General features: G+C 40.7%; 1 protein-coding gene across 1 annotated transcript in view; it reads left to right on the top strand.

Moving 5' to 3' along the window:
* Ranbp17 (RAN binding protein 17) overlaps positions 1-22,854 on the top strand; it is a 327,894-nt gene that overhangs the window by 269,228 nt on the left and 35,812 nt on the right. The window contains exons 24-25 of the mRNA XM_036198233.1: positions 7,783-7,997; positions 9,437-9,575. Coding sequence (XP_036054126.1) covers positions 7,783-7,997; positions 9,437-9,575 — 354 coding nt within the window. The remainder of the gene's footprint in view (positions 1-7,782; positions 7,998-9,436; positions 9,576-22,854) is intronic.

Below are 22,854 nucleotides of genomic sequence, written 5' to 3'. Positions count from 1 at the left end.
CACCACCAGGCCCCAGGTGGAGCTCCAGGAGTCCAATTGGCGAGAAAGAGGAGAGATTGTATGAGCAAGAATTGTTGAGACCAAGATTGGAAAAAGCACAGGGACAAGTAGCCAAACTAATGAAAACACATGAACTATGAACCAATAGCTGAGGAGCCTCCAACTGGATCAGGCCCTCTGGATAAGTGAGACAGTTGATTAGCTTGAACTGTTTGGGAGGCATCCAGGCAGTGGGACCTGGACCTGTCCTTAGTGCATGAGCTGGCTGTATGGAACCTGGGACTTATGCAGGGACACTTTGCTCAGCCTGGGAGGAGGGGACTGGACCTGCCTGGACTGAATCTACCAGGTTGAGCTAAATCCCCAGGGGAGTCTTTGCCCTGGAGGAGATGGGAATGGGGGGTGGGCTGGAGGAAAGGGGGGGACGGGAAGAGGGAGGACAGAGGAATCCATTGCTGATATGTAAAATTAAATTAAATTATAAAATATAATTTAAAAAAAAAAAAAGAAGTGAAGGAGAAACTCCAAAAAAAAAAAAAGTTAGAGAGCTCAGGAAGGTGGCTGGTGGGGCAGGAGAAGGGCATATAAATATAGGGAACTTGGGGTTGTACCCCAGTGTAGCAGGGAGGAATCGGCACAAAAGAGTGCCTGCAGCCAGCACTGACTAAGGGAAGTCAGACTGAGGATCTGAGGACGGGAAAGCTGAGGGGAGTCACCGGTGTCAGGAGCTCACTAGTTAGTAGGAATGAAAGGAGAGATGAAGGCCATGCTACAGACCATTATGTTGTTGTTGTTGTTGCAAAAGGAGCAAAATCTAGCAACAGCAGCCAGAGAGGTTTTGTGTTGCTCTCTCTTTTGAAGTGAAATAAATCTTAGCGTGTTCTGTAGTCTGATGATGATGATCTAATAGATCTTAGCGTGTTCTATAGTCTGATGATGATGATCTAATAGATCTTAGCGTGTTCTGTAGTCTGATGATGATGATCTAATAGATCTTAGCGTGTTCTGTAGTCTGATGATGATGATCTAATAGATCTTAGCGTGTTCTATAGTCTGATGATGATGATCTAATAGATCTTAGCATGTTCTGTAGTCTGATGATGATGGTCTAATAGATCTTAATGTGTTCTGTAGTCTGATGATGATGATCTAATAGATCTTAGCATGTTCTGTAGTCTGATGTTAATCTAATAGATCTTAGTGTGTTCTGTAGTCTGATGATGATGATCTAATAGATCTTAGCATGTTCTGTAGTCTGATGTTAATCTAATAGATCTTAATGTGTTCTGTAGTCTGATGATGATGATCTAATAGATCTTAGCATGTTCTGTAGTCTGATGTTGATCTAATAGATCTTAGCGTGTTCTGTAGTCTGATGATGATGATCTAATAGATCTTAGCGTGTTCTGTAGTCTGATGATGATGGTCTAATAGATCTTAGCATGTTCTGTAGGAGGAGACTGTTGCCGCTTCAGCCTCAAGCACAGAAGAGCTGGGACTGGTCGAATTGGCCGAGGGACTGGCTTGCTGAGGCAGGGTGCCTGTAAAAGGGTAAGGATGATAGTGAAAGTTTAGAATTCAGGATGAATTCCCAGAAGATCACATATTTTCACCTTTCACTAGGCATTAGTGAAAATCATCTCTAAAGATCATTCTACTAATCTTATGGTCCTAACAGTTTGCTTAACTTTCCATACCCTAACCAATGCTATGTTCATCTCTTGTCATTTGAAAGGGAAAGACTGTATTCCCTTCCAGTCTTCACAACTTAACTCCATTGCAGCCCACTTGTGTCCGGGGATGCTGGCTGGTGTGCAGAGGAGGAGAGGGTCCTGTGACCTGAGCACTGGGAATGAGCATCCTGCAGTACCTCTCCCATAACTGCTGTGCTCCATTATCATGAGTGCACTCTCTCTTCAGAATGTTCATCCATGCCACAGAACGACTTCAGCTTGTAGAGCTGTCTGCTAAATACCAAGTTCATTTTACAAATGAAAGGAGAAAAAGAAAAGAGTAATCAATATACTGGATTGTTTTCTAAGACAGGAAGCAAGATTGTACATACTGGTACAAAGTATAGGTGTGATATATCTTACCCCTTGCACCTTCCTTACCCCATCCCCACTCCACCCCACACTCCACTCCCAACCCTGGCACAGAGAACTGGCAGGACATGAGCAAACACTAAGCTGCAAACCCTTTGTTTGATTCTGTGGTGAAGGGCCAAGAGCAGGCAAATGATACAGTATTGGCTTTACCATGAATTATGTAAATAGAAGGGATTAGAGGGAAGTAACATTTTCTGTATCATGCACATCTAGCTTCATCTTCTCTTTCCCCAACCGAAGCTCCTCCATGTGCTCTTAGACTAGAGAACAAGTGAACTGTGTAATATCATACCTTACATTTATGGGGCGCTGTTCCACTTACTGTTGGTAAGCACTTTGTGTATGCTGTCTCCTTCACTCCACATGAGAGCTTTGGAAGTTATGGGTGTTGTTATCTTCATTTTATTGATAAGGAAACAGTGACTTACAGAGGTTAATAATGTGCCCAGATAGCCAGATAGTAAGCATTTAGGTGAACTAGCCATTCAATTCATGGCATTTTCTTATCCTGAGGCCCTACATAGTTTTGACATCCACCATATCCGGGCCCTGTGTTAAGGACAGGGGCTTTGCCCCTACTGCTAATTATGACAGATGTAGTCAATGAGACAGTGTAGTTAAGGGTTCTAGGCTTGGGAAAGCCTTCACTTAAGGAAAGTCTTCCTTTGGTGCTACTGCAGAGGTAGCAAAGGAGCAGCTGTTACTGACTTCAATGTCTGGCTGCCTGCATGGCAGAGCCATTGCCTCCCACTACTGCAGTGCTGTGGTGTAGATCTCCCTCAGAGGAGGAAGTGCAGGGAATGAAGGATTGGAACTACACAGGTTTGGGGCATAACAGGCAAGGTAAAAACAATATCTGAGAGACAGAAGAGTGTATAGTAAAGTGAGTCTAATCGCTAGACTTTAAGCCTTTTAAAGGCACAGTCTCCAATTTTGGAAAATATAACTGAATAATACATACTGGAAAGAGCAAAATTCAGTGAAAAAATAATGGCTTAACCAAGTTTTCTCTTTCATAGTCTTTAATAGCAACCATGGGATGCTGGGACAGTTGAGTAACATGAGATAGTTTCCTAATTCAAACATATTAATCATGCTTTTGTAAAGCCATAATAGTAAATTAATGAATTAATTCAGACATATCTGACACAGTCCAAAAGGCAGGTGTGCCATCATTGTAACTTTAGCATAGCAGAAAAGATTAGGATTCTGAATGACCTCTGTGATAGATAATCTACTCCATTCCCTTCAAAACTGTCCCATTGAAGTTTCTAGGCTGTATACTAAACCTTTGCTGCAAAGCGCATAGAGATGTTAGGAAAGTAAGAGACCAGTTCTGATGAGGGAAGAGGAGAACAGGGGAAGGTTCATAAAAGGACCCAGGTGGCCATGAAGCCCACAGAGCTCTTTACTCCTCCCGTAAGATTAGCAGTATTAAATAAGCCCTCACATTTCTTTCCTTTGTCTCTGGCCCTAGCAAACACAAAATATGTGAGCATCTTCCTGTCTCCAGAATCACACAGCTCTTTCCATCTTCTATCTATGTGCTTTTCTTCTTCAGAAAGGGAATGATGGGGTTATGACCTTAATTTATATTTATTTGAGACAAGTACCCTACTGTCTTAGTTAGGGTTTCTATTGCTGTGGAGAGACACCATGACCACAGCAACTCTTATAAGGAAAACATTGGGGTGGCTTACAGTTTTAGAGGTTCAGTCCATTATGGTGGGGAGCATGGCAGCATGCAGGCAGACATGGTGTTGGAAAAGTAGCTGAGAGTTCTACATCTTGACATGCAGGCAACAGGAAGTGAAGTGATGTCACACTGAGTGAAGCTTGAGCAAAGGAGACCTTAAAGCCCACCCCCACAGTGGCACACTTCCTCTAACAAGGCCACACCTCCTCCAGCAAAGCCACACCTTCTAATATCGCTACTCCCTGTGAGCTTATGGGGCTAATTACATTCAGACTACCACACCTACTTTTTTAGCCTCCCAAGCCTTTGCACTTAATCTACCCAGAACTCATCACATCTTCCAAGGCTACCTAGGATACTGCAATTGGCCCTTCAAGCACAATAGCCTGTTCTGTGTAGCCTTTCCTACTGTCCTCTACCTAAACAGAATTTGTCTCTTCTGTTGCCATAGCATCGTTAGTCACTACTCTGATAGTATTTGTCACATTTTATGAAGTTAATCACAAATCTCTTCACCCAGCCACAAGGAACTCCAGAGCAAAGATTGTTTTCATTCATGTGTTTATCCCAGCACCTCACAGATAGTAGCTGTTAAATAAATACTGTCATATTGCATTCAGTCTTTGTGGAAAGGCATCTGTCTCGAAGGTGAGTTAGAATGAAGATGTGTTACTGAGTACATTCCAAGGTAGACTTAAGCTTTTAGATACAGCTTTTGTTTCTCAGATGTCTAAATTATAAGCAAAGCCACGTGGACATCCAAGGCCATAACAGAGCAATGGCAGTATTTTAGTAACAGCTCAAGAAGGGGAAGCCTCCACCCTGACTAGTTCAGGCTCTACTAGAAGTATTGGTCCTTTTTCATCTCTGAGTATGCGTGTGGTTACTGTGATACACCTATCAAGTGTGAGTTGGCAGGGTGCTTCCCTACGTGCTCCAAGTCCAGGCTTTGATCCCCAGCATCTCATAAACTAATGTGGAGGTGCAGACCTGTAATCCCAGGGTACAGAAGCTGAAGTCAGAAGAACTAGAAGTTAAAGAAAAGGAACACTAATATTTTTAGAATAGAATCTTTTTTTCCCTTTCATCTTAAAACTTAAAATTTTAAGAAATAAAATAATAAAAATAATTTTATTCTAAAATTTTGTTCTAATTTAGTATAGATGAAAGTGTATTAGAATTTAATTTAGGTATTGTATCTTATACACCTATGGGTGGATTGAGGGGGGAGACCACTGACTAGCCCTCTTGAGATAACCGTCAAGGAAGTCTAAGCATTAGGCACTAAGAAGCTGAGGCAAGATCTAAAGAGACGAGGCATAAGAAGGAAAGTGATGGCGTGGACGAGAAAGCTGTGGCCTCTGCCACACATTTGGTGGCAGGCTTGAGCTTGTTAGAGTTGGTGGATATGAGCAAAAAAACAGAGAAGGAGAAGAGCAGCCGGAGCCTGGCAGCAGTCGTGTGCCATAGCTCTCACCACTGCTGGTCCATTCTCAGAAAGCCTGGCAGCTGCCTCTCCCACCGCCTTGAGCTCACAGATTGCTCCTGGGGCCACTGATACCAAAAAACATACTGGGTGATGGATTCTGGGAACTTTACTTCCTAGCCAGGTTGGCACAGAATAAAGTATACTATACTTTTAAATTTTAGAAATTGAATTTAGTTTCGATTTTACAAGCAGTGCTCATTTGAATAGGAAAAAGAAGAGCTAAGAACATATCTATTGTTTAAAGAATTCCTTGATACTGCTTAGCTACATACATTCAGAACACATTTTAGACACAGAAATTGTTGATTATAAATGCTAAGTACTACTGAAGTTTCAAGGTGATTTTATATACACAGTTCTTTGTCTTGCTAATGGCCAGCATATGTATTAAAGTTCTCTAAAGGAACAAAACTATGGGGCATAGTGGCACGCACTTTGGAAGGCAGAGACAGGTGGACCTGTCTGAGTTCAAGGCCAACGTAGTTGACATACCAACATACCAAGTTCCAGAACAGCCATGGCTATAGAGAGATTCTATCTCAAAACAGACTTAACGTGGTGGTGCACACTTTACTCCCAGCACATAGGAGGCAGAGGCAGGTGGATCTCTGAGTTTGAGGCCAGCCTGGGCTATAGAGCGAGTTTCAGGACATAGACCCTGTCTCAAAAAATAAATAAAAATAAGGAACAGAACTGATAGACTAGTATAAATTAATGAGATTTATTAGAACGGTTTACAGGCTGGAGTCCAGGTGGTCCAACAATAACTACCTCACGATGGGTTTATCGAGACTGGTAGTTGTTCAGTCTACAAGACTGGATGTCTCAGCAGTCCTAGTCTGGACCTGGGGTCCTAGAGGATTCCTAAAGAGCTGCTAGTACTCAATCTGTGTTGGAATCTTGAAGAAGGAGGTTCTAATACCAGTGAAAGAATGGCAAGCAAGCAAAGAGCAAGAGCTTCCTTCTCCCATGGCCCTTTATGCTGAGGCTAGGAGGTGTGGCCCAGACTGAGGGTGGGTCTTCCACTTAAATGATCCAATCCAGAAAAACTCTCACAGTATGCCTGGCTGCTTGGGTTTTAGTTGATTCCAGATGTGGTTGAGTTGTAGTGGCTAACCAAGGTTAGCCATCCTAGCCTAGATCTTTGGGAGAGATTTTAAACTAATCATCTCAGGATCTTCTAAGACAAAAAAAAAATTAAAAATAAATCAGAAACTGATTATTTTGTATTATGCCAATAATTTCTGTGTCCCATCTAATTCCAAATCCATGAGGTTCCTAGAAGTAAAGTAACCCAAAATTAATTAAGTTCACATAGGAAATTAAAACTTCACCCAGATTTAGAATCATTTACATCTTAGGCTTTCTTTTTTTTTCCCTGACTTAGCTGGTTATTTTTAGTAATATTTTTACTCATTCTTAGAGAATTTCATACAATATATTTTGAACATATTCACCCCTCAACTCCCATTACCACCTCGAATCTCTTCCCACTCAGGTTGAGATTTCTTCTTCCCTATTGAATACAGCTTGTGTTACTCAGGCACTCTTGGGAGCAGGACCTGAACTGGCGTGTGGTCAACCTGCAGGGGTCTTCACACTAAGAATATACTCTCTCCCATGAGCTCCCATGCTGCAGCTCCTCAGCTAGTGCTGGGATTTGCTTAACTGGTTATTTTATCCTATCTCTTTTGTTTTTTATGTTTGCTAACTCAGTTTCTCTTTTTTCTCTTTAACATTTATTTATGCATTTATTTGCATTTCTTTGTGTGTATATATATACATATGTGTATGTGTGATATATAAATATATATATTAGTGTGTGCACACAAGCCACAGAGCATGTGTGGTAGTCCAGTTTCCCTCCACCATGCAGGGATGGATCTCCTCAGGCCATCAGACTTGGCAACAGGTCTCCTTAACCACTGATATATCTCACCACCCCTTACCCTATCTCTTTTTTTTTAATTAAAATGTTTATTTAAGGGGCTGGAGAGATGGCTTAGAGGTTAAGCGCACCAACTGCTCTTCCAGAGGTCCTGAGTTCAATTCCCAGCACCCACATGGTGGCTTACAACCATCTGTAATGAGATCTGGCACCCTCTTCTGTGTACATAATAAATAAATAAATCTAAAAAAAATGTTTATTTAAGGGCTAATAGTTCATTTACATTAAAGTACATAAACTAATCTGAAGAGTGTGTGTCTCTCATGGTTTTCTTCATGTCTACATATGTGTGAGTCTGATTGCCATCCAAATAAAACCACTAACCTTCCATAGTGTCCTTGAGTGATTTTTTTGATTTGGGCTCTTCATTCTTCCCAAGTAAAAGATCTTGTATGTTTATATTTTGTATAATGGATGATTCAATTGGGGGGACATGTTGGAGGAAAGTTAACATTAACAGCAAAGTGAAGATATCGGTGTCTCACAACTGCTTTGAAATACATCTCTTTATCACTTTCTCTCTGCTTTTACCCTACAACAGGAAATCAGATCTTGTCTCTGGGGAGTCTCTCAAAAGATCAGATTTATCCAATGAAACTCAAGGGCATCTCCATTTGCTATTCAGCTCTCAAATCTGCCTTATGTGGGAATTATGTCAGCTTTGGCGTCTTCAAGTTGTATGGAGACAACCATTTTGACAATGTACTCGAGGCCTTTGTGAAAATGCTGCTGTCAGTGTCCCACAGTGACTTGCTGGTAAGCACTGCTATGCCCTGGGGGATCTTCATGTGAAAAGTGAAATGCCAGCACCACAGCCTGGAACTGTTACAGCAAAACTCAGGGAATCCAAACACCAGCACATTTTATGTTTCAAGAGAGCATGCTTGCTCCAGACTTAGCAGACCTGGACAGCTCTCGTAGTTATTTATATAATTCAACGCATGGGCTAAAAAAACGTCACAGCTGTCATTGCTAACTACTTGGTCATCCAAAGTGCTCTAGCCTCTTCATATGAAAATAGATTTAGTAATGTCAGTGAATTGCTTTCAGCTATATTCATGATTCATAAAAGGAGATACAGGACTGGATGCAGAGTTTTCCCTTCCTTTCATTCCTACCTTTTAGCTTCTTGCTACTTGACCTTTCTTTGTATTAAAATTTGGATATGGCAGACAGTGTTAAACTGAACGTTCAGCAACCTGATATATATAGAATGTTGTTCATTAGTCATATACCTTGAGTTAGTCACCTCTCTACTTCTCTAAGCCACATAGTTTAAATGAGTGTGTTGAAGAATGTAATTTTTCGGCCCCTTTGTGCTATGACATTTAGCTTCTGTGATCTTTAAACTTGGAAACCGTTCAGAAATGTCTGGGATGCTTGTTGGAAATGCAAATTTCTAGACTTCTTTGGCTTATCTCATCAGCAGATTTCCTTTAAAACATTTCTGCCAATTTATATAGAAGCCATTGTGTGCTTGATATGTTTGCAGGAAGTACTTGTTAAAATAACGAAATTCAGCATTGGGTTTATTTGAGACTTTCCCATCTGCTCCCAGAAGTTTCATAAATGATCTGGAGAGCTTGTGTGAGAAATGTGCCTAGATCTTACAATGGACTCATGCACAGCACACCTCATGCCAGAATGTGAAGCCTCCTTACAGTGGAGTGAAATGTTCATTAAACACAAAACCTATATGACAGAAATTACAAAGTAGAAACTGAAATCATCAGTTACCGTGTTCAGCAGTCTCATTGAAAGACCTTTTCACTATAGTTGTGGTCCACCAAGAAAACTGATTTCACTCTAGGCAAACCATCAATAATTCTCAAACCTGGGAAGGTACATAAGACTGTATTTACCATGTATGAAAAATTGCTTATTTCAAGGCCATACTTCAAAGCTTTTTATTGAGTGAGTCTTGAGGGGGGGTTGGAAAACCATATCTTAAATAAGCATGCTTATAGAAATGTTATAATCTCACTAGATGCCATACGACGCTAGGTTATATTTGCCATGAGTGTTAAACCTTGATACTGGTTTACATTGCATTTGAGATTCCCCAGGTATTGTCTCATATAATTGTCTCTTGTCTTTAGAATATGATAAGTAATAAATCACTTACCAAATAATAATTTAGTGAGATGTGTTGCTATGTCTGTGTGGCTTGACATTTACTCTGTCTCTTCATGTAGCAATATCGGAAACTGAGCCAGTCTTATTATCCGCTCCTGGAGTGTCTCACCCAGGACCACATGAGCTTCATCACCAGCTTGGAGCCCCCTGTGCTTCTGTATGTTCTCACCTCTCTCTCGGAGGGACTCACCACTCTTGGTAAGGAAACACTTGACTTCATTCTCCTAATGTATATATCCACTGAGATGTTTGTCCGATGAAGGTCAAAGAAATGTTATCAGCCCAACTTATTTTACAAGCTATTACTTGCAAATGGGAAAATACACTTTTAATATTTTGGTAATTTTTTATCAGTTTTGAGATACAATTTAAATACCATCTAAGTCCAAAAAGTCCTAACAGATACATACACAGGTGGTGGTGCATGCCTTTATCCCAGCACTCGGGAGGCAGAGGCAGGCGGATCTTTGTGAGTTCCAGCCCAGCCTGGTCTCCAAAGCTAGTTCCAGGATAGGCGCAAAGCTACACAGAGAAACCCTGTCTCGAAAAACAAAAACAAAAAAACAAAAACAAAACCAGATACATACACAGTAATGACAGTCTTTATAAATGTTTGCATCACTACACTCCGTTATGTCCCCATCAAGTCTATTCCTTACCCTTAACCCTACTCAGAGGAAACTACTGTCTTTCTAGATTTGTATGTAAGTGGACTCTTAGAACATTTGGGGCTGGAGAGATGGCTCAAAGGTTAAGAGCACTGACTGTTCTTCCAGAGGTCCTGAGTTCAATTCCCAGCAGCCACATGGTGGCTCGCAACCATCTGTAATGAGATCTGGCGCCCTCTTCTGTATACTAAATAAATAAATCTTTAAAAAAACAAACAAACAAACAAAAACCAGAACATTCAGACACAGGTCTTTGTGTGACTCTGCTTTGTAGTTCCCTCAGATAAACACCGAGGGTGGGACTTCAGGGTTGTACCTGTCAGTTGCTGTGCTGAGATGCCATTTCCCGATGTGGCTGTAGTGTTTGCTCCAACAGTGTAGAAAGGTTCTGACTGTTCCTCATCCTCACACTTGCAGTGACTCTTCTCAGGCTGATTCGGCATAGTGAAATGGAGTCTCTGTGGTTTTAATTTCCATATCACCAATGAATAATTTGAGGGTGTTTCCATGCTTACTTGTTTTATCATGTATTGTGTGTTAGTATTCTATTGCTGTGGCAAAATACTTGGGAGAAGTCAACATAGAGCAAGGTAGGTTAATATTTCGGTTCATAGTTTCAGAGATTTTAGTTAGTGGTCCCTTGTTCTCCTCATTTTAGGCATGAGGCAAGGCTAAAGGTTATGGCAGGAACCATTTGACAGAACAAAGTTTCTAACCTCATGGAGAGAGCAAGAGAACAGGTTTGAAGTCAGATGATATACTTCAAAGACACATCTCAGTAACCCACTCCTTCAGCCATCCCTAGCCCATTATACATTCAATATGAACTCCTCAACAAGTAATCTATTAATGACGTTAGCACCTTCATGATCCACTCAGTCATCTCTCTCCATCAGCATCTGGGAGTGGAGCCACTCACGAGCCTTAGGGAACATTGTAGATCCAAACAGTAACCTACATTTACTTGGTGAAGTGTTTGTTCATGGCTTTTACTCTGGTTTTTTGTAACTCTGTGATTTATGTTGTTAGTGATTTGTAAGTTGTTATATATTCTGGATACAGATTCTTTAGTTGTTCAAGACAGGGTTTCTCTGTGTAGCCCTGACTGTCTTGGAACTTGCTCTGTAGACCAGACTGGCATTGAACTCACAGAGACCCGCCTACCTCTGCCACCGGAGTGCTGGGATTAAAGGTGTATGTCACCACCTTTGGGTTTGGATACAGATTTTGTTTATTTATTTGGGGGTTTGTTGTTGAGGTTGTTGTTGTTTTTCAAGATAGGGTTTCTCTGTATAACAACTCTGGCTGTCCTAGAACTTTTGTACAATTTGTAGACCATGTTGGCTTTGAACTCACAGAGACTGCCTGTCCCTGTCTTCCAAGTGCTGGGATTAAAGATGTGCACCACCACCTCCGGGTTTGGATACAAATTCTTACTCAGATATGTTTTGCAGATAATTTGAGCCTATGACATGTCTTTGTGTTTTACTAACAGTATCATGTGAAAAGGAAAAGTTTCTATTTTGAGGAAATCCAATACTTCTTTAGCCTGAAGTATTTCCCATTTTCTTCCAAAAGTATTATCATCAGTTTGGCTCTCGTGTTTAAATCTAGATGCATTTCAATTTAACTTTTACCTGTGTTCTAGGGATCAAACAGAGATTCCTTTTAAAACATAAGTATTATCTTTTGCTTATTTACCTTTTACTAACTACATGGCCTAATTCCATACTTGGCCTTAAATGCTGTAGTACAGTCTTTTGATATTTTTCTCTTACAAATTATTATAACATTAATTATTTGCCTTTTTGTAGAAATTTTAGAATTAACCTATCATTGTGTGTTTCCCCACCCCTGCCCCCAAACAAAGACTAGGGGGATTTGGACTGCATTGACTGCTGCAGCTTCTTTTGGAGAAAACAGGCATATTAGCTATATTCAAGAACAATTCTGGAGAATTCCTCTATTCTTCTACTCACTAATGTCTTCCTTAGTTATAGCTTTGAATCTGAGTTTTGTATGTATTTTGTTTGATTTATAACCAAATATTACAGGTTTTGTGCCACTTAAATGGTATTCTTAAATTTCCTGTCTTTCTTTGCTACCTAATAGAAATGTTTATTTTTTTGTATGTTGACCTTTCTAAACTTACTAATTATGCTAATTTATCATAGATTCTTAAATTTTTCTACATAAATATATCAACAACTAAAGCTTTAACTTACCTTTTACATTTATATACTAGCTAGAACCTCTAAAACAGTACTGGGTTAGGTTGGGGTTAGGAAAAAACAGTGTAGAGTAGAGGTGATTGTACCAAATACCATTTTCTCATCTCCGGAATGGGAGAAAGCATTGAATCTCATAACATTCTTACAATGTTAGGTTTTTCATTAGATGCTTTTTTTCCTGTCTAAGAAACCTGAACAATTTCCCAATGTGACTAACATTTTGCTCCAGCCATACAGAAAGGTTCCAGGTCCTCCTTATCCTAATAATTATAAGTCTTTCAAGTGTAATTGTCTGATATTATTATCATGAATAGTATTGAATTGACCTTATCAGATTTTTTTTCTATGTACTTGTGCTGGTTAGTTTCTTGTCAGTTTGACATAAGCTAGGGTCATCTGGGAAGACAAGAGCCACAATTGAGAAAATGCTTCCATCAGATTGACCTGTAAGCAAGCCTGTGGGGTATTTTCTTGATTAGTGGTTGGTTTGAGAGGACCTAGCCCATGTGGGTGATGTCACCTCTGGGCAGGTGGTCCTGGAAGGTATAAGAAAGATAGCTGAATGTGAGCTGGAGAGCAAGCCAGTAATCAGCACCCCTTCCATGGTCTCTACCTGCCCTGACTTCCTTCAGTGATGGAGTGTAGCCTGAGATTTATAAGATAACATAAACTCCAAGTTGCTTTTGGTTATGGAGTTTTATCACAGTAATAGAACAACACTAAAGAGTGGGGGAGCAAGAGAAGGGGAGGGAGGGGAACAGGGGTTGGTATGTAAAATGAAAAAAAAAATGTAAATAAAAAATTTAAAGGAATATATTGTTTTTGATACTAGTATATTGTATTAATATTAATAATCATGCTCAGAGGTTAAACCAACCATGCATTCCTGGATTCAGGGTGATAAGATTTTGATACAGATTTTTACATCTTTATTTGTATCATCACATATTGGTGTGTTCTATATTAATATATTCTATAGTTTTTACATACTATTCTCTTTTCATAACTCTGACATATGTTAGTGTTAGTCTTTTTTGATTTTTCGAGACAGGGTTTCTCTGTGTAGCTTTGCACCTTTCCTGAAACTTGCTTTGGAGACCAGGTTGGCCTTGAACTCACAGAGATCCGCCTGGCTTTGCCTCCCGAGTGCTGGGATTAAAGATGTGCGCAGCAACAGCAGCAGCAGCCGCCACCAACAACACCAACACCAACACCACCAACACCCGGCTAGTGTTAGTCTTATGCCTTCATAATATGAGCTCAAAAGTATTTCCTCCTCTGCTATCTCAGATTTGCATAGACTTGTACAGGGGTTGTTTAATGTTGACTCGAATTCTCCAGTTCAACCATCTCACTTAGATTTGTCTTTGGGCAGTTTTCAACTACAAACTAAATTTCTTCAATGGCTGTTCCAATTATCTAATATATCATCAGGGTATTTAGTTGTTCATATCCTTAAGAATTGTCCATTTTATCTAAAGTTCCTCTTACATCATTGTCATGAGATCGTTCATAGTATTCACCTGCTATCCAGTGTGTCTGTGTTATCTGTAATCATCTGCCCATTGATCTATCTATAACCCCCGCCTGCTATCCAGTGTGTCTGTGTCGTCTGTCTATAAGTCTCTGCAGTGACACCCTGGTGCTGGTCATTGTGCCCTCTCTTCTTTTCATCATTCTAGCTATAGTTACCAGTTTTATTTGCAAAGCTTTCATTTTGATGATTTTTCTGTTTTCTGATTTTTATTTTACTGAGTACAATTTTTTATTTTCTTCCGTTCACTTTGCTTTCACTTTTCTAGTCTCCTTTTCAGATGAAATATATATAGCTTATTGATTTTTAAACCATTAGCCCTTCTTTTGTAATGTATATATATATACTACATCAGCATTACTATGAGCGTATCTCAAAGATTACATGTATTCTTATTTTCTGTTATTCAATTTTTTTAAAAAAATAAATTTTTGAAATAGGGTTTTTCTGTGTAGTTTTGTTTGTCCTAGGACACACTCTGTAGACCTGGCTGGCCTCGAACTCACAAAGCTACGCCCACCTTTGCCTCCTAAGTGCTGGTACCACCACCACCCAGCAATTAAAAATATTTTAGCCAGGCAGTGGTGGTGCAGGCCTTTAATCCTAGCATTCAGGAGGCAGAGCCAAGTGGATCTCTATGAGTTTGAGGCCAGCCTGGTCTACAGAGCAAGATCCAAGACAGACACCAAAACTACATAGAGAAACCCTGTCTCGGAAAGACAAAAAATCTATTTTTTAATAATATTTCATTTATTCTTTGAGGATCGTATAACATGTATATACGGTATATTTCTATATCCACCCTCTACTCATCCACAGCTTTCCTCAAACCCCACTCAGCCTACATGTCCTCTTCCCAACTTCCTGTCTCCTTTTTCTTACTCTCTTGAGTAACCACTAAACCCAGTGAGTACTGCCTGTCCACGTGCTCGTTACTAGGGCCCTTCTCCTGGAGCTTGAAAACTACCAAAAGAATAACCACTCTGTCTTCGTGGCAGCCATCAGCTGCTAATAGCTCATTGGCTAGGTGGGTCTTTTGAGTCTCACCTCAGTCTTTGCCTGAGTTCATGAGTCCATTAGCCATGTCATATCCAGGAGACAGCATCTCACAGCACTCCCTCCTCTGAGATGTCCCTGGTCTTGGGGATTGAGGACTTGATACGGATGTCCATAAAGGGATAAGCACTCAGCCATTTATTGCTAGCACTTGGATCAGTTGGGGCCTTTCACCGCTTTCCATGGCAAAAAGAAGCTTCTTTAACCAAAGTTACAACAGTTCAGATTTGTGGGTAGAAACATGAGTGCCTGGAAGGTAGACAGAATGACCACAAAAATGTCTTTATTGTCCTGCTGATTTTCATTTGAGGAATAGGTGATTCCTTTGAAGCATATTGCTTAGTTTTCAATTATTTGAAGTTGTTCTTCACTCTGTAATTAAGTATAGTTTGTTGTTTTTGTTTTTTGAGACAGGGTTTCTCTGTATGGCCCTATTTATCCTGGAACTCACTCTGTAGACCAAGCTGGCCTCAGAGATCTACCTGCCTCTGCTTTAAGGACTGGGATTTTTAAAGGAGTGCACCACCACACCCAGTAATTCAGTGATTTTTTTTTTAACCTTTTAAATTCATTAAGACTGTTTTATAGGTGGATCTCTGTAAGTTTGAGGCCAGCCTGGGCTACAGAGTGAGTTCCAGGATAGGCTCCAAAGCTACACAGAGAAACCCTGTCTCGAAAAAAAAGGAATATTTTTGCTGGGCAGTGGTGGCGAATGCCTTTAATCCCAGCACTCAGGAGTCAAAGGAAAGTGGATCTTCGTGAGTTTGAGGCCAGCCTAGACTACAGAGTAAGTTCCAGGAAAGGCACAAAGCTACACAGAGAAATTCTGCCTCAAAAAAAAAAACAAAAAACAAAAAAACACGCTGTTTTATGGTTCAAACTGTCATGAACTTGACATGGGTACTTGTGTAAATTTGTGTTCCATTTTTTGAAGTGTCAGGTCGGGGCTGATTGATGTGATTGATGGCATTCCAATAATCTATATTTTTACTGTTTGGTTGTATAATTTCTTTCATCTCCTTGTTCTGTGAGTTGACAAGAGAAAACTACTACCATCTAGCTATAATTAGAGCTTAGCCCTGGTCTCCATCTCTGTTCAGTCCTATCAATGTGTGTATTAAATATTTCAAAGTTCCTGTCAGGTACGTGAATATTTGAAATTTACAGTATTCCTTTGAATTTACCTTTTTTATTATCACAAAATGACCCTCATGATCTGTAGTAATATTTTTTTTTCTCTGAAAGTTCTGTCTGATAATATCTGGAGTTTTCTTAATGCATGTATTTATTTGGGGGTGAGGTGCTTGTGCCATAGTGTTTATGTGGAGGTCAGAGGACAACGTTCAGGGATCAGTTCTCTGCTTTGACTAAGGAGGTCCCAGGATTCAAACTTAGGTCATCAAGCTTGGCAGCAAGCACCTTTACCCACTGAGGCATCTCACCACCCCAGAATCTTTTTATTATGTTATAAAAATGTCTTTATATTTAAAATTGATTATTTCTAGAGTACATGCACTTATTTCTGCTCTAACTATCAGAAACTTGATACCTTAAAACATAATGTATTCCCTTATGGTTTTAGCCCTTACATGTCTGGCCTGGGTCAGAGTTAAAATCAGGATGTCAGCACAGATTCATGTCTTGAGAGAGAGAGGTGTCTATAGTCCTAGTCTGTGGTCCATTGTCTCCATCATCAAAGGCAGCAGGGTTGTACCTCTAAGAAGTCCATAAAGACATCTCCTTTGGCTGACGTCTTTTCTGCTCTTCCAGTTCTAAGGACCCTTGGGTTTACACTGGCGCTCCTGTGAATAATAGCAGCCTTAATTCCCCACTGTGAAGCCTCTCTGTTCACAGTTTCTGGGAATGAGGCCATGGAGGTTCTCCAGCACGCAGAGATAGCAGGCATTAGGTTGTGTAGCAGAGCTGACTTTTTCTGCCTTTCACTAGAGTTTCAGGGGTGTGGTGTAACTCCCATGTATTTGGGGTCTGAATCTGCACTGTTCATGTGTGTTTTCCCACCTGATCTTGGTTCTTACTTGTCTTTTTCTTCTATCTTTTTGTTTAGATTGAAGCCTATACTTTTTTTTAATTTGTTGGGTTTAGATCAGTAGAGGGAGTTTTTGGTTGATCTGTTAGTTGGTTAGTTGTTTTTCAGACAACAGTGTATAATCCATTCTGGCCTTGAACTTAGCCTCTTCCTGCCCTTGCCTCTGAGTAGCTGGGATTGTAGACATGCTACAACTTGCTCAGCTCTAACTAAATATTTCAAATGAGTCCGTCTTCTATACCTCATGCATTTATCAGCATGCCTTTATTTTTTATTGGTGCTCTATGTGTTTAAAATGAGCATCTTTAAATAATCTTATCAGAGTTTACTTTTTATTTGTTTGTTTTGGTTTTCGAGACAGTCTCCTCTGTCACTCTGGCTGGCTTGAACTCACCAAGCTCTGCTAGCTTCTGCCTCCTTAGCAGTGGATGAAAGGCCTGCACCATCACCCCCCCCCCACCCACTGCGTACTTTGAAAGAGCCACAGTCTGTGTGTCGGTTCACAGCCCTAAACTCCAGTTAGACATGTGCTCTAAGCCTCTTGGTAGTTGCAGCTCAGCTGTGCCATTCTCTCCCTTCTTTGTTCTCAGTCATTTCTATAGTGTGATTCAAGTTCACAGGTTTTTTTTCTACAATATTGAATCTATCAATGTACTTTTTATTCAGAAATTATAGTTTTATTCCCTAGAAATCCCATTTCTTTACATGTGTGTACACACTGTGTGCCTGCAAGTGCACATGATAAGGTATCACCTTGTTGCCTGCACTGACCATGAGCTCTTGGTCTCCAGCAATCCCCCTGCCTCAGTCTCCTGAATAGCTGATGCTACAAGCTGAATCGTTACACCAACCTCTGGTCTTCTCTGTGTCTTCCACTCTCTCCTTGAGCACCTGCTTTCTTTTTCTTTGATGTTACTGTGAGAACTCATCTTAGATCTTTGTCTCCTAAAGTGATGTCTACATAGTCTCTCCTGATTTATTTTTATGAATCGATATTTTCCTTATGTATGTCTTGATTTTTTATTGGATATCTGATATTGTGAATTTTATTTTGTATAGTGTTTAATTAAAATTATGGATTTTGTTCTTTTAGTTGAGTGACTTTGGGGTTAATTTTGTTCATTTCAGCTGGGGTGACAGCATAATTTTGGAGTTGTTGAGTCCCATTCTAAGGGATAGCACTTTGGGGACACTGCAGTGTGTTATAAGTGTCTTGAGGAGCTATTCTGGCCCTTTGTGAAAATTAGGAGTCTTTTGGCCTCCAGCTTTCAGCTTTGGTGAGTTTCTTCTCATGTTTACAAGGATGACACCAGAGAGACTCCCTGACAGATCTCCCTAATTGTCCCATGTGAATTCCACTCTCTGGTACTTCATACACAGTTGTAGCTGCCTCTCTTCTCCATATCTCAGTCAGTTACTCTCAACTCAATGAGACCCGTTGGCTGTATTTGGGTCACCCTTGCTGTCCTGCCGTCTAGACTGCTTTTGGCAGTGTGTTCCAACAATTGTAGGTATTACCCCATTCATTTCCCTCTCCTCTGGTTTAATAGTCCTATACTTCTTGTTGTGCAGTAATTGAAAACTGTGTTTCATATATTTTGTCCTGTTTCTGGTTGTTTATGGCAAGAGGGGAAATCCTCATAGCAGTTAATCCTTCATGGGAAGAAGCAGGAGTCTTGTCTTGTGTTATTACAGTTTAACTTGACATTCTCTCACATCATAGTAATATTACAGGTTTTGAATCAGTTGCAAGCAGATGTTAGTCTCAAAGTATAATATTCATCAGGCCTGTGATCTGCATTTCAGCAAGGCTCTCAAGAGGCTCGGCAAAACAGCGTCATAAAGGGGTGCCGAACATCAAGTCCCAAACATGAGTCAACTCCATATCACTAATACACTGTGTGCACAGTGACAATGGACACATACTGTGTGCCTGATCATGTCATAGGGTTCTTGTGTTCACTCATTCCATTCTCATGAACGTAAGCTTCTGAGGAGCAGGAGTAGTGTTTTGTTTTTTATTTCTTTATTCTTTGAGAATCTCATACAATATGTTTTGATCATATTCTTACACTTCCCCCCAAGTCTTTCCAGATCCTCCCACCCCTCCCTACCCACCCAACTTCATGTTCTTTCTCTTCTGTTACAAAATCAAAACACACACACACACACACACACACACACACACACACACACACACACAGTCTATTTTGTGTTGACCAGCAGCTACTCCTGACATGAGGACTGCACTGGAGTGTGGTTGATGTACCAATATAACTCCATTGAAGAAAACCAATTTCCCCTCTCCATAGCTGCCAGTTGTGAATAGCTTCTTAGTGAGCAAGGGGCTTTGTACCCATTTCCCTCCTCCACACTGTGGGTTTCATCTGCCTTCAGCCTATGCAGCCCTTGTGCATGCAGTCATGAGTTCATATGTGTATCTGTTATTCCCAGACATCATCTCCCTTTCTCCCCTTCTTCTGCATAGATCTCTGAGATTTGAGGAGATTGTGTGATAATGGCATCCCATTTAGGACTGAGCAGTCCAAAGTCTCTCACTCTCTGCACACTGTCCAGTTGTGGGTCCCTGTATTAATTACCATCTACAGCAAGGAGAAGCTTCTCTGATGAGGACTGAGTGCTACACTGATCTGTGGGTATAAAAAATGTGTCGTTAGGTGTCATTTTATTGCTATGTTCATTTACCAGACTAATAGTAGATTTTCCCCTCAACCCATGACCATCTCAAGTTCTCCCTCATTAACTATTTCAGGTATGAATTCCATCTCATGGAGCAGTCCTTAAATCCAGTTTTTAAAAGTAGTTGAATATTCTTATAACATTTATACCACATTGCACCAGTGGGCCTTTCTTACAAGCAGATCGTTATTGTAGTTCAAAGAGTTCATAGATGGGTGAGATTAGGGATTACTTTTCTCCTCTGGTAGCATGCACAAAGCTTTCCAGTACTATGAACATTATAGCCAGTAGAGATAAAGCTTCCAGTTGAGCACCGGTTAGATTTCTAACAAGGATTTCAGAATTCCCATAACAGATGTCTCTTTGTCCTATGCCATAAGTATGTGGTATCTTCAATAATGTGAAGTGTCTTACCATCAAGCTGTGGAATGTAGCCATTAGCATTAGGAATACCCAACAGTATTTGGGAAAGGATGTCTGCTGGACCCCTCTGGCCAATAAGGGAGCGGGGTCTTAATCACTACTTTATTTACAGGTCCTGTATAGCAAGTGCTTGCTAAATATTTACTAAAAGAATTAATTAGGTAATATTTTCAGTATATAGATGAGTACAGTATTGCTCAGAAAGTTGCATCTAAGAGTCTTTCCTGTTTTTCTTCATCACACCTACTTGGTAAAGGTCACAGCTTTGACAGCTGGGTACCTGGTAGAAGAGGTTAGCCTTGTAGTTAGGCTTTGCCTTCAACCTCTTCTATTGTTGCAACTTAGGTGGCTGACCAGTGAGCTAGACCCTGTGTCTTCAATAAAGATTGGATGTTGAAAGCAGCCACTTGGATTTTTTTTTCTCTCTTGGTATGATACGCAAGCAAAGATCTTTTACAAGTATGGAGCAAGCGCCAGGCTTACAAAAAGTAGCTCTTAATGGTTCTCCACTCATTTCTTCAATAATTAGTGCTTATACAAATGCTGCGTTACCTCGGCAGGGTGAGAGAGATAAGACATGCAGCTTGTATTTTAATGGTGAGTGGTAAACAATAAATGAAGTAACACTCAGACCAGAAAATGAGGGAGTAGTTCCTGAAGCAGTGATGAGAGAAGGTCGTGGAGACAAGCTGTGTGGTGGGAACACAGTCCAGGCAGGAGTAGAGGACAGCACAAAGTGCTAAACAGAGAATGGCCAGGCTGCGTGGCTGAGGGTGGCTGAGTAGCATAAGTACTTGCCTAGGAAAGTGAGGGCAAGCAAAAAGTTAAGTCAGCTACACATATCAGTAAAATGTATGTGAATGTCAAGGTATGTATATCACCATTTGTAACATTCTTTGTTTTATTTTATTTTGGTTTTGTTTTGGGGGGGTTGTTTTTGGTTTGGTTTTGTTTGTGTGTGTGTGTGTGTTTGTTTGGGGGGGGTTGTTGGTTTTTTTGTTTTTTGTTTTGGTTGTTTTTTTTTTTTTTTTTGGTTTGGTTTGGTTTTTGGTTTTGGTTTTGGTTTTGGTTTTTTTGGTTTTTTGGTTTTTTCGAAACAGAGTTTCTCTGTGTAGCTTTGCGCCTTTCCTGTATCTCGCTCTGTAGACCAGGCTGGCCTCGAACTCACAGAGATCTGCCTCCTGAGTGCTGGGATTAAAGGCATGCGCCACCACCGCCCAGCCATGTAACGTTCTTGAATGTTCAATATTGATATACTATTACTAGTGAAACATTGAAGAAATACTTTAGAGTTCTTTCCCACCACAAATAGTGCTAAAGAGAGAAGACAACTGTGAACTAGTTTAATAGCTAGGGCTTTGTGTTTAAGGAATGGAAAGTTTGGGAAATGCTTAGAAAATGAAAAGGGGGAAATACCCTGTGGGACGCAGCACTGTCCCAGCCTGTACATGCTGCGGATCCCAGTGAAGCTTCACCTAGTGCAAGTATGCATGGACTGCATACTGTGGGAGTGAAATCAGCCTGCTTGCCTGTTTCTACAGCTGTCCTCCCCTGTGGTCCTTTTATCTTGGAAATTGCCTTTCAGACTGTGTCTTCCCACTGCCTTAGTCCTTGCTGTGCTGTGGTGAGTTTTGAGCTACAGCCAGATTTCACCTGGGTCCCATTATCATCTTCCCGACTGACTCTCTGTGCTCCTCTTGTACACAGTTACTTTTCAGAGCAGCTTTCCATAGTGGGTCTTAGTAAACAGGAGAGCTCGTAATGATGCGTGTGCTTCCTGTGATGAGCACTTGGCTATCTCTGTGCCAACAGTGAGTTGCTGGAGAGGACAGAGTGCCCAGTGGTGTCACACTTCCAGACTTGTCTGACTCACAGATGGAATCCTTTCCAAATTATCCTAAAAACCAAGAAGTAGCATAAAGGTTAAAAAGCCATGGTGTCTGTGCATTCTTTGAGAAGTCATTCTTGTGAGCCTCACGTGATAGCCTCCTCTACAGATAAAAAAGAGGTAGTGCTAATTAATGTGTTGTCTTCAGTACTAGCCAAACTGTTTTGACCAAATGCCCACAATACATTTAAAACTACCTGGAAATAACATTTATCCTTTTCAAAGCCCCAACCATAAATCAACCATAATAGAAACCCTTGCTTTTATTGCAAAGCTGTGTGCTCCAGCCTTTGAGTCTAAAGTGTTTACCTGGCTTTTCTGCAGCTGACTCAGTGGATTAGTCCCTTTTAATGCAACTTGCATAGCAGTGTGGTCACCAAATTATATGAAGACTTTAAATTTTGTGCATGATTGATAGCATATTGCTCTCTACTTAAATCTGTTTACTTTCATGATCAAGGCTTCAAGGCTTTTCAAATGTAGAGAAATGGAGGTGAAAAGCAAGGAAAACAACTCAAGAAATGAGTACTTGGCTCCTGGGCTGCCTCCCAAAGTTAGCGGCCAGCTCCTGGGCTGCCTCCCAAAGTTAGCGGGGCGTAATGAGGAATGAGTTAGCCAGTACATAAATTCCATAGTTTTGAGAAGCCAGGGAATGCTCCTTTCTTAAAATATTCCTTACAGTGTTGGTGGTGCACGCCTTTAACCCCAGCACTCGGGAGGCAGAGGCAGGCGAATCTTTGTGAGTTCGAGGCCAGCCTGGTCTACAAAGTAAGTTTCAGAACAGCCAGGGCTACACAGAGAAACCCCCGTCTCCAAAAACAGAAACAAACAACAAAAGGTATCTTACCTCAGTGTTTTCCAAAACTGCTGCCCATCTCTGTCTTTGGACCTTCCTTCAACCTCTCATTGCTCAGGATCCTGTATGGGCTT

The sequence above is a fragment of the Onychomys torridus genome, chromosome 8 (genome assembly GCF_903995425.1).
Source record: "Onychomys torridus chromosome 8, mOncTor1.1, whole genome shotgun sequence".
Taxonomy (NCBI): domain Eukaryota; kingdom Metazoa; phylum Chordata; class Mammalia; order Rodentia; family Cricetidae; genus Onychomys; species Onychomys torridus.
The sequence above is the reverse complement of the archived record's forward strand: the minus strand, read 5'-3'. Positions and strand labels throughout refer to the sequence as shown.